General features: G+C 38.6%; 1 protein-coding gene across 1 annotated transcript; it reads left to right on the top strand.

Annotated features, from left to right (window-relative positions):
* Nucleotides 1-601: 601 nt before the first annotated feature.
* Nucleotides 602-18,650, top strand: LOC124264658 (prostaglandin reductase 1-like). Its single transcript, XM_046699394.1, has 9 exons — nt 602-707; nt 10,614-10,659; nt 11,504-11,560; nt 13,195-13,374; nt 14,039-14,156; nt 14,627-14,779; nt 15,720-15,828; nt 17,048-17,166; nt 18,317-18,650. Exons 1-9 carry the CDS (start codon nt 602-604, stop codon nt 18,425-18,427), a joined length of 999 nt encoding a protein of 332 aa, XP_046555350.1. The 3' UTR covers nt 18,428-18,650.
* The last annotated feature ends 1,576 nt before the right edge of the window (nt 18,651-20,226 follow it).

Below are 20,226 nucleotides of genomic sequence, written 5' to 3'. Positions count from 1 at the left end.
TCACTCCTGCAAATGGCAGCAGAATTGCAATGTAAATCAGCCAAGTCCAAAACGCAAATTTCACTCCTGCAAATGGCAGTAGAATTGCAATGTAAATCAGCCAAGTCCAAAACGCAAATTTCACTCCTGCAAATGGCAGTAGAATTGCAATGTAAATCAGCCAAGTCCAAAACGCAAATTTCACTCCTGCAAATGGCAGTAGAATTGCAATGTAAATCAGCCAAGTCCAAAACGCAAATTTCACTCCTGCAAATGGCAGTAGAATTGCAATGTAAATCAGCCAAGTCCAAAACGCAAATTTCACTCCTGCAAATGGCAGTAGAATTGCAATGTAAATCAGCCAAGTCCAAAACGCAAATTTCACTCCTGCAAATGGCAGTAGAATTGCAATGTAAATCAGCCAAGTCCAAAACGCAAATTTCACTCCTGCAAATGGCAGTAGAATTGCAATGTAAATCAGCCAAGTCAAAACGCTGGAGAAAAAAATGCATCTCCCTGGGACAGATGAGAAGGTTGGTATAAAAGCTGACTGACGTACAGCTTTCCACACCGCAAGCTGAGGCAGCCCTAGGTAACACAGCAGATCTGCCACGGATAGACAATGGTGATGGCAAAGGCTTGGGTGATAGGGAAGACGTTCGATGGGGCACCCACGGAATCCAACTTTCGCCTCATCGAGGAAGACGTGCCAGCACCGAAACAGGGAGGTAGGAAGGCTAAACGTCACCTCAATTCACTTTCATAATTTTATGCTTACTGCAACTACCGTTGAAACATTAGTGAGTGAGTGAGGTTAGTTTTACGCTGCTTTAAGCACTATTCCAGCAATATCACGGCGGGGGACACCAGAAATGGGCTTCACACATTGTACCCATGTGGGGAATCGAAGTTGAAACATTAGACTCAGTTTGGTAATGGAGGCAGATCCAGCTTAGGTTATAATTGAGATCCGGGCATCATTAGGCTTAGGTTAATCTAGACTAACAACTAGTCTCTGAAATGAACATATTTTACTGAAAAGAAATTCATAGTAAATAAAAAATATAATGAAAAGGAACCCTGAGACTTTCTTCATTTTCAGACTAACAACTAGTCTCTGAAATGAACATATTTTACTGACAAAAAATTCTAATTAAAAAAACAATATAATGAAAAGGAGCCCTCAGACTTTCTTCATTTTCAGAGACAAAACAAATCTGCAGAGGGATAATTTCTTGGAATTTCACAACATTTACAAAGGTTCTTATCACCCATCACTGCTTTAATTGTGTGTGACAGGAATATTTACTGCCCCCACCGCCTCCCGGTCCTACTGCCAGCAGTGTTGGCCGATTTGGGGTAATGAGTATCAAGAGCAAGCAGGGATACAAACTAAGGGTAGCGTCTCTTGATATTCCTGAAGCTGAGGAATTCTAGACTTGCCACATTTTCTAGACTTGCGTGGGCTTTCTTGGATATATTTGCTTCAGGGTCTGTATGATAGACTAGCTTGAATCCAATATCCTTCAGTTAGTCCAGGAGGAGGCAGCTGAAAAATTTCAAATCGTAGCCTCCCCAGTACTGATTTTGTTTGACACTATTTTCAGTTAGTATGATGTCTTGGGCTCATGAAAAGGCCTGTAATACTCTCAGATTGTGGTATCAGGTTTTTTTTACAGGCCATTATATGTGGTGGGGGTCTGCGAGCATTTAAGTCACATTTGGTTTGCTGCCCGACAACACCTCAAAGTTAATCATTAATAGTTTTACTACTATCAATCTGATCACTTTCATTTTGACTTCTGTGTACTGCTAAAGGATGTAGAAATTATTTGACATAATTTTGTTTTGAAAACAAAAAACAGAATGGCCGTCATTTTTGCCGCCATTTTGTTTTGTCGTGTTTTGCCTTCTCAGCATTTAAATCTACATAAAAATGAACACCGAATGTTTCCATTTACATACAAAGATGATACTTTTGATGTGTTTTGACAACTGTTTCTCTTAGAGTGATGGCTTGGGCACAAAACAAGTTATTTTGTATGGTGATAGAATGGTAATTTAATGTTTTACAGCTTATTCTTTGAGACAGGGGTATTTTTGAAATTCTCCGACTTTTCATGGAAATGTGTGAGAGTGATTTATTTAATGGCAGTTAACATTATTTTGGTTACTAAAACAAGTTGTTTTTGTTTTCTCTTTACTTCTAGAGTGACGGCATGTTATTAGGAATGTTTACATATTACCCAGAATTCAAAATGGCCACCAAATTGGCCGCCATTGTAGTTTAACTACATATACTTATTGGAGGACTAAATTTGTACTGATATGAAATCCAAACAACTCATTTGGTGTCTAATGTGTAATACAGTATATGAATAGAGCTAAATTTCAATGATAGGGTCAATCAAAGCTTCACACTTCTAAAATATTTGATGAAATAACATTATCCAAAAGTGTTTGAAAACTATGCTTCATGGCCGATAACTACGTCTAAGCTTTGGTTGTAGGTATTCAAATTGTTCTATCAGATGACTCTTAATCACTTTTGATACATCCATAAGCTTGCAATTAACCCTCGTTTTCACTTTCTTTAATTTCATATGTTACATCATGTCACAATCGGACCTGTGAAGATCCGGGTTAGAATTGGCCTTCAATAACCCATGCTTGTCGTAAGAGGCGACTAACGGGATCTGGTTGTGAGGCTCGCTGACTGGGTTGTCAAACAAGTCAAAGGTGTTCAGGCAACAATCATCTGCCATACAAATAGACATGCCTATGTGCACACTATATCATTCTTTCTGCTGGCATGCTGACTTTTTGCATTTACACGATGTCAGTTCAACCAATCCATGGGGAGATCTCTCGACATCAGAATAGCTGACCATCACAAATGCTCCAACCATTGTCAACCGGTGAAGGAATGTTCATGATTGGTTGCAGAGACTGTTTCCAAATATGGACTTTGTAGTTTAATCGTTCAATGTGATGTTTTAGACTGTTCGATGTTGGTGGGAGGTTTTCATTCAATATCTTGTGTCATCTACAGACATCACTGGATTATTTGGTACATACATAGAACTCACAAAGTGGCCACAAGATGTAATGAGTGTTTCTTGAACATCCAAATTGTCACCCAATTGTGTCAATGTTTGTTGGTGATTTTCAGAGGACTTCTGTAAGTCAATTCTCCATGTTGAACGTTCTACACGTTCTAAAATGGGACGGAGTAATAACGTACTTAAAATGAGATTGCGATACTAAGAACGGAATTGCCATACTACGAACGGAATCGCTGGTTTCCTGCAATTTTTATCGGAAGCAGAGCAAGAGTACAATGAATTGGTAGAGCTCGAAAGAAGGAAAACATAAGAACTTATTGGGTGAGGAACTGGCTTAAACCTGAGAGGTGAATAGCTGTGGGACATTATCATCAACTGATGGAGGAGCTCCGCCTTGATGATCATGAGCCCTTCTACAATTTCTTGAGAATCGCCCCTCCCATGTTTGATGAACTTCTTGAACGCATTGACCCCTTTATAAATTAGATGTTCACCCTTCTTCTTCCTTGGAGGCATGGTGATGTGAATGTTTCCACCTTGAAACTGAGAACGGAATAATAATGGGCAGGGTATTTATATAAACCGAATGAGGAAGTGATTGCTATTACGATTGCACGCACTAGAAACGGAGTGAGAAAGTAGTGAGAATGGGAAGAAGTGCCTGAAAATGAGTTGGTTTAGAAAATGAGTTAGAACGGGGTTTGTTCGCATTAAGAACGAGATAGGTTTAGTTCAGAAGGGATATAAAGCGACTATGGACGGGATTGGACTGCTTGAAAACGTTGTCCACACGGGGTGAACGGGCAATTTTACCCACTCTAAACGTAACACCAACTGTCTGGGGACGGGGTAAAGACGAGACAGACGTACTGAGTTTGTCCCATTGTCTTGGCAGTGGTTTGTTTTTGCCAACAATCTTGACTTCTAGCGCCGTTGGCAATCCTCTTTTGATTTGCTCCCCTGCTTTGATTGACTCTTGTCTGGCATACCTGTACCAAACAACATCAACTATAATGCAGTCTGTTCGATTCAGAATTGAAGTGAAGTTGTCCCAATGCATATCAGCCAAGTGTCCAAATTTGGAATTTTGCCATTCCATCACCTATATGAACTGGCAACATTCTCTCTTCTGCTAGTATAAGCAGCGAAGGATCAAAAGCTCCCTTTTAAAGTTCATTTAACAAACCGCTTTTGATGTTCTTTCTTAATGTTCCATCTGAATGAGCCATTGTAAAATGAACACTAGAAATGTCCATGTTCACATTCAATCTTCAAAATGAATGATGTCTGCATCTTGTCAACATTGGAAGTGGAGTTGTTGTCCCAAAGGATATGATTCACAGCCTCTTGCATGTTAAACAGATTGGGGCAGAGCAAAGGGATAACTTCATAAGTAGTCGATTGAACTCTTCCAGGACAAACTTGTGGTCACCATTACATCGACTGAACCTGAAACCTTTTCTACATTGATTCCCAAAAGGGCTGTAAAGCCCGGGTATGAGAGGTTTCACGTAACAAATGGATGACAATTTGGATGTTCAAGAAACACTCTTTACATCTTGTGGCCAGTTTGTGAGTTCTATGCATGTACCAAATAATCCAGTGATGTCTGTAGATGACACAAGATATTGAATGAAAACCTTCCGGCAACATCGAACAGTCTAAACATCACATTGAACGAGTAAACTACAAAGTCCATATTTGGAAACAGTCTCTGCAACCAATCATGAACATTCCTTCACCAGTTGACAATGGTTGGAGCATTTGTGATGGTCAGCTTATCACTATTCTCATGTCGAGAGATCCTGCTCCCCATGGATTGGTTGAACTGACATCATGTAAATGCAAAAAGTCAGCATGCCAGCAGAAAGAATGATATAGTGTGCACATAGGCATGTCTTTTTGTATGGCAGATGATTGTTGCCCGAACACCTTTGACTTGTTGCCAGTAGATGACTCCGATTCTGACATGAGTGAATGTGTTTAGTTTACACCGCACTCAGCAATATTCCAGCTATATGGCAGCAGTCTGCAAATAATCGAGTCTGGACCAAACAACCCAGGGATCAACAGCATGAGCATCAATCTAGGCAATTGGGATACGATGACATGTGTCAACCCAGTCAGCAAGCCTGACAACCAGATCCCGTTGGTTGCCCATTACGACAAGCATGGGTTATTGAAGATCGATTCTAACCCGGGCCTCTACACGTCCGATTGTGACATGATGTAACATATGAAATGAAAGAAAGTGAAAAGGAGGGTTAATTGCAAGCTTATGGATGTATCAAAAGTGATTAAGAGTTATCTGATAGAACAATTTCAATGCCTACAACCAAAGCTTAGTTATCGGCCATGAAGCATAGTTTTCAAACACTTTTCGATAATGTTATTTCATCAAATATTTTAGAAGTGTGAAGCTTTGATTGACCCTATCATTGAAATTTAGCTCTATTCATATACTGTATTAAACATTAGACACCAAATGAGTTGTTTGGATTTCATATCAGTACAAATTTAGTCCTCCAATAAGTATATGTAGTTAAACTACAATGGCGGCCATTTTGGCGGCTATTTTGAATTCTGGGTAATATATAAAAATCCCTAATAATATGCCGTCACTCAAGAAGTAAAGAGAAAACAAAAACAACTTGTTTTAGTAACAAAAATAATGCTAACTGCCATTAAATAAATCACCCTCACACATTTCCATGAAAAGTCGGAGAATCGCTAAAATACCCCTGTCTCAAAGAATAACCTGTAAAACATTAAATTACTAAGATATGACCAACCAAATGACTTGTTTTGTGCCCAAGCCATCACTCTAGGAGAAATAAGTGTCAAAACACATCAAATGTACCAGCTTTGTATGTAAATGGAAACATTCGGTGTTCATTTTTATGTAGATTTAAGTGCTGAGAAGGCAAAACACGACAAAAGTAAAGGGCGGCAAAAATGACGGCCATTTTGATTTTTTTCAAAAAAAAATATGTCAAATAATTTCTACATCCTTTAGCAGTACACAGAAGTCAAAATGAAAGTGATCAGATTGATAGTAGTAAAACTATTAATGATTAACTTTGAGGTGTTGTCGGGCAGCAAACCAAATGTGACGTAAATGCTCGCAGACCCCCACCACATATAATGGCCTGTAAAAACCCTGATACCACAATCTGAGAGTATTACAGGCTTTTTCATGAGCCCAAGACATCATACTAACTGAAAATAGTGTCAAACAAAATCAGTACTGGGCAGGCTACGAAATCCCATTTCTAGGCCCCTTTTGAGATTCTCCTCCTGGACTAAGTGGGAAAAACCTTTTCTCGCTTAACAGGAACTGCAACACTATAAAAATGATAAATTTATCCTGTTCTAAACTAGGGCTGCAACGATTCGGTTTGATTCATTGAAGATCGAATCTGACACCTTAGTTTCTATTTTCGATAAGCAGTAAGCATTATCACTATTTCGATTCGATATTTGAATAACTATTCTAATTATTTCCACAGAGCCAGAACGTAATTTTGACTTCAACTCGAGCAGTCTCGAGCCATTAAATAAGACGAAATGTGATTGGTTGACGCCGGGCTATAAGAATTGTTGTTAGTAGACATCGCCAAGTTGACGATGGATTTCACGCTAAAAAAGCCGACTCTGAGAGTTAAATGAAATCGAATCGAATCTAGGTCTGGGTGAATCGTTGCAGCCCTATTCTAAACACATTAACCCTCATATAATCAGTATCAGTGGGCTTCACTAATGTGATAAGACCCGTGAAGATCCGAACTAGAATTGGTCTTCAGCAACCCATGCTTGTAATAAGAGGCGACTAACAGGATCGGGTGGTCAGACTCGCTGACTTGGTTGCGTAGATCGATGCTCATGATGTTGATCACTGGAGTGTCTGGTCCAGACTCGAATATTTACAGACCGCCGCCATATAGCTCAAATATTGCTGAGTGCGGCGTTAAACAGTATAGCCAACCAACTAATGTGGTAAGCTTCTGTGTTCTGCATCACTTCAGTGAGTGAGTGAATGAGTTTAGTTTTACGGCGCACTCAGCAATATTCCATTTCTGGTGTCCCCCATTCTGGTGTCCCCCGCTGATATGTTGCTGGATACTGCCAAAAGCGGCGTTAAACCACACTCACTCAGTCAGTGGATATACTGGCGTTATAATATATCCCCAAACAATATCTCTTCTTTAGCTTTGGTATCAGAGTTAGGGCAGACGGCCTGTTAGAGATGAAGTCAGATGGGAGAGCTCATAATCACCCAAAACTGTTGTGAAGTAAGGCACGCTGTTCCCAATATGAACTATTTCAACGCCATCTCTCAAAATGACAATCTGAGACCGCATACAGCTGTATGGAGCAGTTTTACATCGGAACCACAATCTGCAGGTGCTCTTGTAGGCCTCTATATATACTGGACAAAATAAGTTAGGGATATTGGTATTTTTATGATTGATATTTTATCAGTGTGTCAATGAATAAATAGATCATTTTTTATAATTTGAAAATTTACATATACCCCTAACTTTTTTTGTCCAGTATATCTCCAGTTATATAGTGAGTGAGTTACGAGTTTTAGTCCCATCAACAGTATTTCAGCCATATAGTGACAAATCAAGTTATACATTCATGACGCAGAAACCGAGAATATGAAAACCTATTGACAAACTACATTAAACACAACCAGAAAAACACAGATACAGAAGTAAAATCTAAAACTATACACAATACAACATATAAAACAAGCTATACATTCATGACGCATAAACCTAGAATATGAAAACCTGTTGACAAACTACATTAAACACAACCAGAAAAACGCAGATACAGATTCTGAAGTAAAATCTAAAACTATACACAATACAACATATAAAACATGCTATACATTCATGACGCATAAACCGAGAATGTATTAACTGTTGACAAACTACATTAAACACAACCAGAAAAACGCAGATACAGATTCTGAAGTAAAATCTAAAACTATACACAATACAACATATAAAACATGCTATACATTCATGACGCATAAACCGAGAATGTAAAAACTGTTGACAAACTACATTAAACACAACCAGAAAAACGCAGATACAGATTCTGAAGTAAAATCTAAAACTATACACAATACAACATATAAAACATGCTATACATTCATGACGCATAAACCTAGAATATGAAAACCTGTTGACAAACTACATTAAACACAACCAGAAAAACGCAGATACAGAAGTAAAATGTAAAACTATACACAATACAACATATAAAACAAGCTATACATTCATGACGCATAAACCGAGAATGTATTAACTGTTGACAAACTACATTAAACACAACCAGAAAAACGCAGATACAGATTCTGAAGTAAAATCTAAAACTATACACAATACAACATATAAAACATGCTATACATTCATGACGCATAAACCGAGAATGTAAAAACTGTTGACAAACTACATTAAACACAACCAGAAAAAACGCAGATACAGATTCTGAAGTAAAATCTAAAACTATACACAATACAACATATAAAACATGCTATACATTCATGACGCATAAACCTAGAATATGAAAACCTGTTGACAAACTACATTAAACACAACCAGAAAAACGCAGATACAGAAGTAAAATCTAAAACTATACCCAATACAACATATAAAACATGCTATACATTCATGACGCATAAACCGAGAATGTAAAAACTGTTGACAAACTACATTAAACACAACCAGAAAAATGCAGATACAGAAGTAAAATGTAAAACTATACACAATACAACACATAAAACAAGCTATACATTCATGACGCATAAACCGAGAATGTAAAAACTGTTGACAAACTACATTAAACACAACCAGAAAAACACAGATACAGAAGTAAAATCTAAAACTATACACAATACAACATATAAAACATGCTATACATTCATGACGCATAAACCGAGAATGTAAAAACTGTTGACAAACTACATTAAACACAACCAGAAAAACACAGATACAGAAGTAAGATCTAAAACTATACACAATACAACATATAAAACATGCTATACATTCATGACGCATAAACCGAGAATATGAAAACCTGTTGACAAACTACATTAAACACAACCAGAAAAACGCAGATACAGAAGTAAAATCTAAAACTATACTCAATACAACATATAAAACATGCTATACATTCATGACGCATAAACCGAGAATGTATTAACTGTTGACAAACTACACTAAACACAACCAGAAAAATGCAGATACAGAAGTAAAATCTAAAACTATACCCAATACAACATATAAAACATGCTATACATTCATGACGCATAAACCGAGAATGTAAAAACTGTTGACAAACTACATTAAACACAACCAGAAAAATGCAGATACAGAAGTAAAATGTAAAACTATACACAATACAACACATAAAACAAGCTATACATTCATGACGCATAAACCGAGAATGTAAAAACTGTTGACAAACTACATTAAACACAACCAGAAAAACGCAGATACAGAAGTAAAATCTAAAACTATACTCAATACAACATATAAAACATGCTATACATTCATGACGCATAAACCGAGAATGCAAAAACTGTTGACAAACTACATTAAACACAACCAGAAAAATGCAGATACAGAAGTAAAATCTAAAACTATACACAATACAACATATAAAACAAGCTATACATTCATGACGCATAAACCGAGAATGCAAAAACTGTTGACAAACTACATTAAACACAACCAGAAAAATGCAGATACAGAAGTAAAATGTAAAACTATACACAATACAACATATAAAACATGCTATACATTCATGACGCATAAACCGAGAATGTAAAAACCTGTTGACAAACTACATTAAACACAACCAGAAAAACGCAGATACAGAAGTAAAATCTAAAACTATACACAATACAACATATAAAGCAAGCTATACATTCATGATGCATAAACCGAGAATGTAAAAACTGTTGACAAACTACATTAAACACAACCAGAAAAACACAGATACAGAAGTAAGATCTAAAACTATACACAATACAACATATAAAACAAGCTATACATTCATGACGCATAAACCGAGAATGTAAAAACTGTTGACAAACTACATTAAACACAACCAGAAAAACGCAGATACAGAAGTAAAATCTAAAACGATACACAATACAACATATAAAACATGCTGTGCTGTGATAGAATGTGCGCTATGATAGGGGCGCTGGGGTAGCCTAGTGGTTAAAGCATTCACTCGTCACGCCGAAGACCCGGGTTCGATTCCCCACATGGGTACAATGTATGAAGCCCATTTCTGGTGTCCCCCGCCGTGATATTGCTAGACTATTGCTAAAAGCGGCGTAAAACCGACCTCACTCACTCACTCACTCACTAATGTTTCAACGGTAGTTGCAGTAAGCATAAAATTATGAAAGTGATGATATATTGTTAATTGCTTTCCTTCATCTTATTCATATCCGTTTACTAATTTACGTCTTGTGAATGTCTTCGATTGTTTTTGACGAGATGTAAACGATATTGTTAACCTTTAGCGGTTGTGTTGCAGAGTTTGCGTGTGAGGCTCTGTACCTGAGTGTCAACCCATACGAACGGTGAGGAGGTAGTTAACGTTTGTCCTGAAACAGATGTGACGGCACTCATTAGCCATTCCACGTTGTTCATATGTTAGTTACTGTCACCCATTCTGGGATCTAGCACAGGGTTTATCAGAACGTTAAATCGCAGCTTATTGTATTTTTCTTTGAAGCCATTCATGTGCAGTGTGATACCGTTACGCCAGCCTTACTTATTGGACGAAGGGTTGTCTCCCCTTGAATATACTTTCGTTGATGCTATGAATTTGATCGCGTACATCGCTATATCAATAACGTTAATATAGGATTTCTGAATGAAAAGTACTGATATTACCATTAAGATTTATATTACATATACTCATGGAAACGAATAAAACGAATAAAGGAACAAGTGGAAAGTACAAGTGTTCCTTTATTTATTTCCAGATTTCCACCCACAGTGCAATATAACTGACTGACTGACTCAGTTTAGTTTTACGCCGCTTTTTTTTAGCATTATTCCAGCAATATCACGGCGGGGGACACCAGAAATGGGCTTCACACATTTTGCCCATGTGGGGAATCGAACCCGGGTCTTTGGCGTGACGAGCCAACGCTTTAACCACTAAGCTACCCCACCGCCCCCAGTGCATTATAAAGCAGGACTAGAACCCCTGAAAAGAGTATAGAAACACTTGCATTTTCGTGTGTTCCTTTTCTTGTTTCGATGAGTATAGTTGTTTTCAAACCACAAAACGAACAATGAAATATCAGAGCAATGTGTTGAAACGTTGATTACTTGGTCCTTCCATGTTCAGTACAGACCATATTACTATCTGGTTTTACTCTAGAATGTATTGGTGTTGGATTCGTTCATCTGCAGGAGGAGCTCGGATACAGCACCTGTTGGGTCACCACTCATGGGGTATCAAGTTGCACGGTAACAGAAACAGGTTTATTACTAACTCGTTGAAGGTATCACTGTTTAATCATTTTACAATATTATTACACATTATTACCTACGTGGGCGAAAATTTCGGGGTTCATATTTATCATACGATACACTAGGCAAAATATCACTTTGTCTTGGTGACGTGACGTCATGAACAATGCTATGACGTCACGTTTCTTCTGTTGCGTTGGGTTCTATATGCGGCGACGGCGGGCAGCCAGCCTATGTTTGAAAGTAGATTGTAGATTTGGTTTTTTCCCCCTCAATTTGACGACTTCGGCAATAAACAGAATATTATATTGGCCATATCAAACTATCTTTACGACACTCGAGCCAAAATATCGGCATATCCCTCGCTACCAACATGTAGGCACTCGTTTCGTAAACATAGTATGACATGGGCACTCATATAATATCCTCTCTTTGTGTAATAACAATGCATGATGCCGTACGCATGACGTCAAAATGGTTTACAGTTATGACGTCACAATGCTAATACCTTTGCTGATGTTGGATGAGTAATAAATAAAATACTAAACTATGTCCCGTGTAATAACATATGTATGAAACTCGTGAATGGTATTGGTATCTAACTCGGGACATCGTTTAGTATTCTCTATATTCCGCACATTGATTGTACTTTCACATATCCCGAACCAGTGAAGACCCGGGTTAGAAATGGTCTTTAGCAATCCATACATGTCATAAGAATGGGTGAGGTGAGGTGAGGTGAGGTGAGGTGAGGTGAAATTGGGTTTAACGTCGTGCTTGAGAATATTTCGCTCATATGACGACGTGCATGCGTGTGTATGTGTATGTGCGGCTGCTTGTACTAGCCCAGACTTAAGCTGGTTTTATAGTGCTAGCTCACTGAGATACCATGCCGCAGTGAAGCATGAATACCCCACTCAGACACATTATACTGACTCCGAGCCGACCAGTCATTGTTGTACCCATTAATGCCGAGCGCCAGGCAGGGACCAACAAGTACTATATTTTAACGTCTTTTGGTATGACGCGGTCGGGGATCGAACCCGCGACCTTCCGCTCTCCGGGCGGACGCTCTAACCACTACACCACGGAGGCAGTCCATAAAAATGGGGATGGGGTTGTCAGGCTATATGATATGGTATCCCAGTTGCGTAGATCTATGCTCATGAAGTTGATCACTTGGATGTCTGGTGCAGACTTGATTATTTACAGACCGCATCATATAGATGGAATGTTGGAGTGCGGCGTTAAACAAAAAAAAATAATAAATAAATAAAATATCAAATACAGAAAGTCCAAATAAGGGATATATTACTTTAGGAATTGCACTAGCTGATAGACACAAAGATTTTACCAATTTTTCCAATTCAAGTACTGCACAAGTGGTTACTGTCACTCTACATGATCCATTACACGTAATAAATGTTCGTAAAGTGTTTGACTGAATTGTATGACTTTGTGACTGACATCAACTGTAGTCTAGAATCAGTTCCTTCATTTTTAAGGCAAGTCTTGTCTATTTGCTCGTTTCAATTAAACAAACATAAAACTGTATCAACTAAAATCACAACTCTGAAATTTATGCATTTTGTGTAAGATTGTCATGAATCCATTGCTTTTTCGACTTCCAGGGTGACAGAGAGCAAGAACAGTGAGTACCCTGTTGGGACGGTGCTCCAGCTCTACTGTGGCTGGCGAACCAGGTCGTTGATCAACACCAAAGAAATCCCTAAGGTTGTCAAGATGACTAAGCTGCCTGATTTTGGTGGGAAGGAACCATCCCTTGCTCTTGGAGTCCTGGGAATACCAGGGTAAAGGCCAGTTAGGATAACCTGTTTTACACTTTCTTCTATGTTATTTTTTAACACCAGGGTAGTCATGTATATTTTAATGTTCCATGGCTCAACAACAAAATAAAACCAAAACTACCATACTCTAACATGATGACGTTCGTAGAACAGAGATCGGTTTTGTGGTCCTAGGAGTCGTTTCGAACTTTCGAGGCAAAAGGCACTTTGAACTGTTATAGTAATGAAACTGCGTTGTTATATCGTTTAAAGCCACGCAGTGACGTTTACTATTGACAGGCCACGTGTAATCATTCGTAGATTAGAGAAAAACTGATCCGTATGCCAGAAAGGGACAAAACTATACAAAAGACGTCCGTTCCTCCCCCTCTGTCGTGATGAATTCCAGACGCGTATTCCTGTAACCTTGATGCGTTTCGTATCTTTATTAGACTAACGCTTAGTCTATGAATATATATAATTTTGATAGTAACAAACAAGCCCATGTAAACTGAATAGGAGCCCCTGACAGAACAGAGATTCAGAACCTGAGGAAATCTAGGCTTGCTGTATTTAGGGCTTTAGCACTGCAGATAGGGATTGGCAGTAGGGAAAATAATATGGTTCTGGGACTGTGAGACATACTATATCTTTATCAATATTAATAATTCTGGTTCCACTGTTTCAGAGTGACGGCGTATCTGGGTCTCCTGGATGTCTGTGAGCCGAAAGCTGGGGAGACCGTTCTGGTCAGCGGGTCTGGCGGGGCACTGGGCAGTGTGGTTGGACAGATCGCCAAGATCAAGGTATCGCCAGTCTGGAAACCTATGGCCAAGCGTTGTAAAGCTTCTCATTTCAGTTGCGACCAATAGACGGTCCCAATGTTATGGTTTGAATGCCAGATTTGCAGTGACGTAGAGTTTCAACAAAAATTGGGAAACGTCTTAAACGTTCGGTGTGTCCGTTGTCATCAAGCGAACAGCACTTTGATACTACTAAAATCCTTTTCAAAGCGGTTCGGAACCATATTCGACCAGTCACTTGTAAAAAGTGTTAACTTCTGCTTAGAGTAAACCATTACATTGTATTGGAGTTGCATGACACTTTGAATAACTTCTTTGAGTGGCATTTTAGAAGTTGGGAAGTACAATATAGAAGCATGTCATGCTTGACAACGTACAAGAATCTGTATCGAAACGTCGCACTCATAAAGTTTGTTCTATATAATGACACTTTGAAGCCAACATATTTCTCAATCAGTATTTCTACATTTCAGGGTTGCAAGGTGATTGGGATTGTCGGATCTAATAAGAAGTGTGATTGGTTGAAGAGTCTTGGGTTCGATCACGTGTTCAACTATAGGGAAGCGAAAGTGGACGATGCTCTCAAATCTGCTGCTCCGAATGGTGTCGACTGTTTCTTTGACAACGTACGTAACAGCCCATCTAATTTTTCACGTGCATATGACCTATACTATACCAACGGACAAAAGTAACTGCTTTATATACCTTGGTGTTAATGGAATGTTTTTGAAAATACGACACCGTATTTGATCTTCCATCTTATGAATGATTTATCAAAAGAACTTCATTGTCATTGTAACGTGATACACTGAGAGATCTTAGAAGAAGGGTGGTGGAACAGCTCCATTGACAATGCAAATATCGGTGGTGACGACCACTGGCGTTGATACAGCCGAGGTAGCGGCTTCTGGTCTTGTCGTGGGCACCTGTCTTGTCAAATAATTGAGTCTGGGTCACGCAAGCCGGTGACTGACGTGATGAGCATCGCAGCTGAGACACATGACATGCATAAACCAAGTCTGCGAGTCTGACTACCCGATCCCGTCACCTCTTGCGATAAGCATGTGTGGCTGAGGACTAGTTCTAATCTGAGTCTTCATGGGTTCCATTATTTACAATACTAAAAGGACTACTGAATGGAAAGGCGTTAAACAATAAATATGTCCAAACATCTGCAGGTCCATGATAAAAACGAATTGTAGATGAGCGAGTTTGGTTTTACGCAGCTTTTAGCAATATTCCAGCAATATCACGGCAGGGGGCACCAGAAATGGGCTTCACACATTGTACGATGTGAGATATAAACATGAGACGGATGATCCCTTTAAGTATGGCGATACCCGTGCATCACACACGTGACACGGTGAGCCAAACAGGTCTGAGTAGTGTTAGCGGGTCGTCCGTGCTGCATGTGTGCATCAGTCTCGTCTTGTCTTCTGTCCTGTCCAGTCGCCCTGAATAAATGTTTTGTGTACCGGCCGGCCGCCTTGATTGTTATCCCTTACAACGACTGCCCATGTGGGGAGAATTGCAGATGATATTCGAAATATCCATATATGTTTCCAGGTCGGTGGTGAGTTGTCCTATCGCGTGCTGCAGCACATGAACAACTTCGGGCGGGTGAACGTGTGCGGCGCTATGTCCTCCTACAACTACGGCGACAAGCAGCCTCTAAGTACGTTCAGAGATACACATCCGCAACCACACGTTAAACGCGTTATCCGTAAAGAGACCCCAACATCCCAAACAAAAGAAGAATAAAATTAGTAAATATTAAGTAAATATGCATGGATAAACAAAAAGATGTAGTGAGTAATTTGACCGGAAGTGCCACACCTTTGTCACTGAGGAAGCTCTAAGCACATTCCTCACCACTCGCCCCTTTTTGTAACCTCCAAGAAGACTCGTCCCCGTCTCTATGCTTGTTATGTGCGAAAATACTACAAAACCAGAATCGCGTACAATGATTGCGGTGCTTTGATAAAAATAATCCCGAGTACTTAAATTGTTTATGGCATTATTTCTTTGTTTAAAAAATCATGAAAAATATTCCACCAGGGGTTTGGCAGTCAGGTTACATGAATGTTCAGTTTGAGAAATATTTTGATGTCATTTTTTAATATCTCCTTTGGGATTTAATGCAGCTGAAAAAAAGAATATTTTATTTGCTTATTTGCATGTTCCAATTGTTATTCTTAAACCATATTTAATAATAAATATTTGGAAATATAATGTGAAAGGCTGGTAATAATTAGTATTAATTACGTAAGAATGTGAAGCAGCAACACAATATACGAGGGCTTCGGAACCATTGGAATCAAAGAGAAATAGAGTTATCGTTCTTGTTTAAAGTAGTTCTGATGTTCATGCGCCAATATGAAATCCTTCCAGAGGGGCACGAGTCGCTATTCGGCTTGTCCCGGAATAACACGAGATGGTCACGAATGTAAAGAGGGTCGACCATAAAAGCCATGCATAGCTTGCAGGAATGTTACTTTCTATAGGAGCCAGAATCACGTCCCGATAACGCTGCCATTTGTAACAGAATGTATCGAACATTAAAGAACGTAATAATGACATTACAACGGTCTCATGGGTTTTCCATACTGTTAAGAAAGTTTGTAAAACATTCAGTTGTATATGTTTCAAACAAAAGCATTTTACAACTTTAAGTAACAGTGTTACCAATAGCGTGACCCTTCATTAATGACGCCGATTACAGGATTAATGTTGTCGCGTTAAGCACAAAACCTTTTCATGCAGAGACCTTTCCAGGCTTTACCTGATTCCGTGTTTTTATAGCTCAATGATAATCATCCGTCAACCAGTTCAAATCATCATAGGTATTATACTGATGTGTCATGCAGCATTTTATATTGTTCCATGTACTCCAGTCCCGTCGCCATTCATTGCCTGTATGTGCAAGAGACTGAAAATACAGGGATTCTCAGTCCTTGACCATGCCGACAAATTCGAGGAGAGTAGAACTCAGATTCTCAAATGGATAAATGAGGTAACCGTAGAGACGATTAATATACATTGCACCCATAGATCACATTGTTATACATTGCACCATGGATCACATTGTTATACATTGCACCATGGATCACATTGTTATACATTGCACCCATGGATCACATTGTTATACATTGCACCATGGATCCCATTGCAACCATTATACATTGTTATACATTGCATGGATCACATTGTTATACATTGCACCATGGATCATTGCAACCATGGATCACATTGTTATACATTGCACCATGGATCACATTGTTATACATTGCACCATGGATCACATTGTTATACATTGCACCATGGATCACATTGTTATACATTGCACCCATGGATCATGCTGTTATATTGCAACCAAGGATCATTTGTTATACATTGCACCCATACATCACCTTGTTATACACTGCATTCATGGATCAAATTGTTATACATTGCACCATGGATCACATTGTTATACATTATTGTTATACATTGCACCCATTGATCATGCTGTTATCTTGCAACCAAGGATCATATTGTTATACATTGCACCCATACATCACCTTGTTATACACTGCATTCATGGATTACGACCCGTGAAGGTCCGGGTTAGAACTGGTCTTCAGTAACCCATGCTTGTCGTAACAAGCTACTAACGGGATCGGGTGGTCACACTCGCTGACTTGGTTGGCACATGTCATCGGTTCCCAATTGCGTAGATCGATGCTCATGCTGTTGATCACTGGATTATTTACAGACCGCCGCGTAAAACCAAACTCACTCACTCCATGGACTACGCTGTTACAAAGTGCACCCGTGTCATGCTGTATTAATTGCATTCAAAAATCACATTGTTTTACATTGCTACATTGCATCCATGGATCAAATTGCTATGGAGTGCACCCATGGGTCTCTTTGTCATACAAATGCACCCATTGTTATGGATACCTACGTTACCGACAGAGTATCCTTTCCAATATGTATACGCAAAGCCACTTCATGCCGCGAAGAGAACAGACATTTCATCGTTTTTCCTCTCTCTCCTCCTAAACTGGGAAGAATGTATTACATTTAAGAGGTTTTGACAGTGTGCCGGATTAGATAGGTGCCGATGTTTAACTGTATATAATCCGTTGTCTTGACACCTTGAAGTGTTCTTGTTTCAGGGCAAGGTCAAGTACAGAGAAGAGGTTCAGCATGGGTTTGAAAAGATGCCCCATGCCTTCCTTACTGCGTTGAAGGGGAACGTCGCTGGGAAAATTATTGTGAAAGTTTAGTCCGATTGAACTATAACACAATAATGTCTACCATAGCACGGCTTTAAGTGAAAATAATGTTAACATTGGTAAGCGGAATTTCATTTGCTCAAATTGTCGCTTTTACACGAACAAGGGTGAGACAATTGTCAGTGGGGATATTTGTTTCTGCGAATAATGCCGTTGAATATAGTACGGTTGTAGGTGAATGTCTTTCTATATTGTCATTGGCAATTATACCTTTCTAATGCTAATGCAAAACGGCATATTGTAATTTAATAAAATGTATAAAAAAGAAAATTGAGTCCATGACTATGCAACCTTATTTTAAAACTGCTGTTATCAGAATCATAACATGCATGTTTAGGGACTGATAATGTAGAAAATGGGATCGACATGTACGATTAGTGTCACTTACTGTCAAACACTAAGTTCCCAATATATGGCAATACGGGTACCTGAATCGCAATATATTGCAATACAATTTATTTGCCAGTACACAGCCTTAATGTCCACAGTCACTGGCACGGCTGGCTAGTGAATTTCATGGGGTCATTTTGTAAACACTCTCTCCGACTTGTTAAGTTATAATACACTTATAAATCATGCAAGATTATGGCCTGATAAAAATGTTCATCATATTAGCAGCTTGATGATGAAACCCGTGTCATGCCGACAATATCTTATTCTCATCTATTTTTGTAATCTTTTGCTTAGTTTCTACATTCAAATTTCGAGCTAGTGAATTATGTTGTGGGCTAGTAACTTTCAGGCATAGCTAGCCCGACTGGCTAGCAAAATTTGGAAACTATTTTGCTTACTGTTCACAGGCAACTGTGATAAAGCAGAACATTATTTCTGACTGATGCATAAAACAACATTCACTCACTACGTTTTTCTACTTTATTGTTGTGGTGTTTTTGCTTCTTGTGCAGCAGTAAGTGAGTGAGTTAAAATTCAATATCGTATCAACTTTATTTCAGCCATATAGAGAGGAGACCAAGGTCACACGTCTACGTCCCATAAACATAAAGTCACACTCGCAAGCAATTTTTGCAGTCCACATTTTAACATTACAATATTTATTTACAATTTGAATACGGGCTATAACAATATTATTTACAATTGAAAACACTTTAAAACAAGAAATTAGTGAGTTAAAATTTAATGTCACCTCGGCAATATTTATGCAACATAGTGACGGGTAATTGTTTGCATACATAATAAATACAAGTTTTTAAAATTCCTGTCATCACAGGACTGTAAAATGACTGAGTGTCACAGATGATGTTTAAAACTAGCATGTAAATCTAAACCTATGTTACTTTTGGAGACAATACAATATAGATAGAGGCTTTACGTCGCCAACAACTGAAGGTAAATCACCACACTTGGGACAGTGCTTTTGCTAACTGCATGGACCCCAGCTGGATTTTACATCATCCCTTCAGATGTTGGCGATTATGAAAATGTTAGCCAAAATGAAAATAATTTCGCCAAAGATAAAACGAACACATATTCTACAAGTGAGTTAATATTTAGCGTCACATCGGCAATATTGAAGACATATCGTGACGAGAAAAATTTATATCAATATTCAAATCAATAAAGTTTAGAACGTAAAACCTGTCATCGAAGGACAGTAAAATGCTAGACGATCACAGCTCTTAATTTAAAAACTAGAACGCTAACATGAAAATAAATCACTAGAGACAACATTACAATATAAAAACGGGCTATAATCATCAGCAACTGAAGGTTGATCACACTAGGGAACATGACATATTCTACGAATAAAATGTGGTAAATACAAATACACT

Source organism: Haliotis rubra, unplaced genomic scaffold (assembly GCF_003918875.1).
Source record: "Haliotis rubra isolate DU_JTF1 unplaced genomic scaffold, ASM391887v1 Scf935, whole genome shotgun sequence".
Taxonomy (NCBI): domain Eukaryota; kingdom Metazoa; phylum Mollusca; class Gastropoda; order Lepetellida; family Haliotidae; genus Haliotis; species Haliotis rubra.
The sequence above is the reverse complement of the archived record's forward strand: the minus strand, read 5'-3'. Positions and strand labels throughout refer to the sequence as shown.

Excerpts from the sequence above, each read along its gene's own strand:
- LOC124264658 (XM_046699394.1), top strand. The coding sequence starts at position 602 with ATGGTGATGGCAAAGGCTTGGGTGATAGGGAAGACGTTCGATGGGGCA. Across the intron at positions 11,561-13,194 it reads ATGGGGTATCAAGTTGCACG|GGTGACAGAGAGCAAGAACA; the intron begins GTAACAGAAACA and ends TTCGACTTCCAG. Across the intron at positions 14,780-15,719 it reads TCGACTGTTTCTTTGACAAC|GTCGGTGGTGAGTTGTCCTA; the intron begins GTACGTAACAGC and ends ATATGTTTCCAG.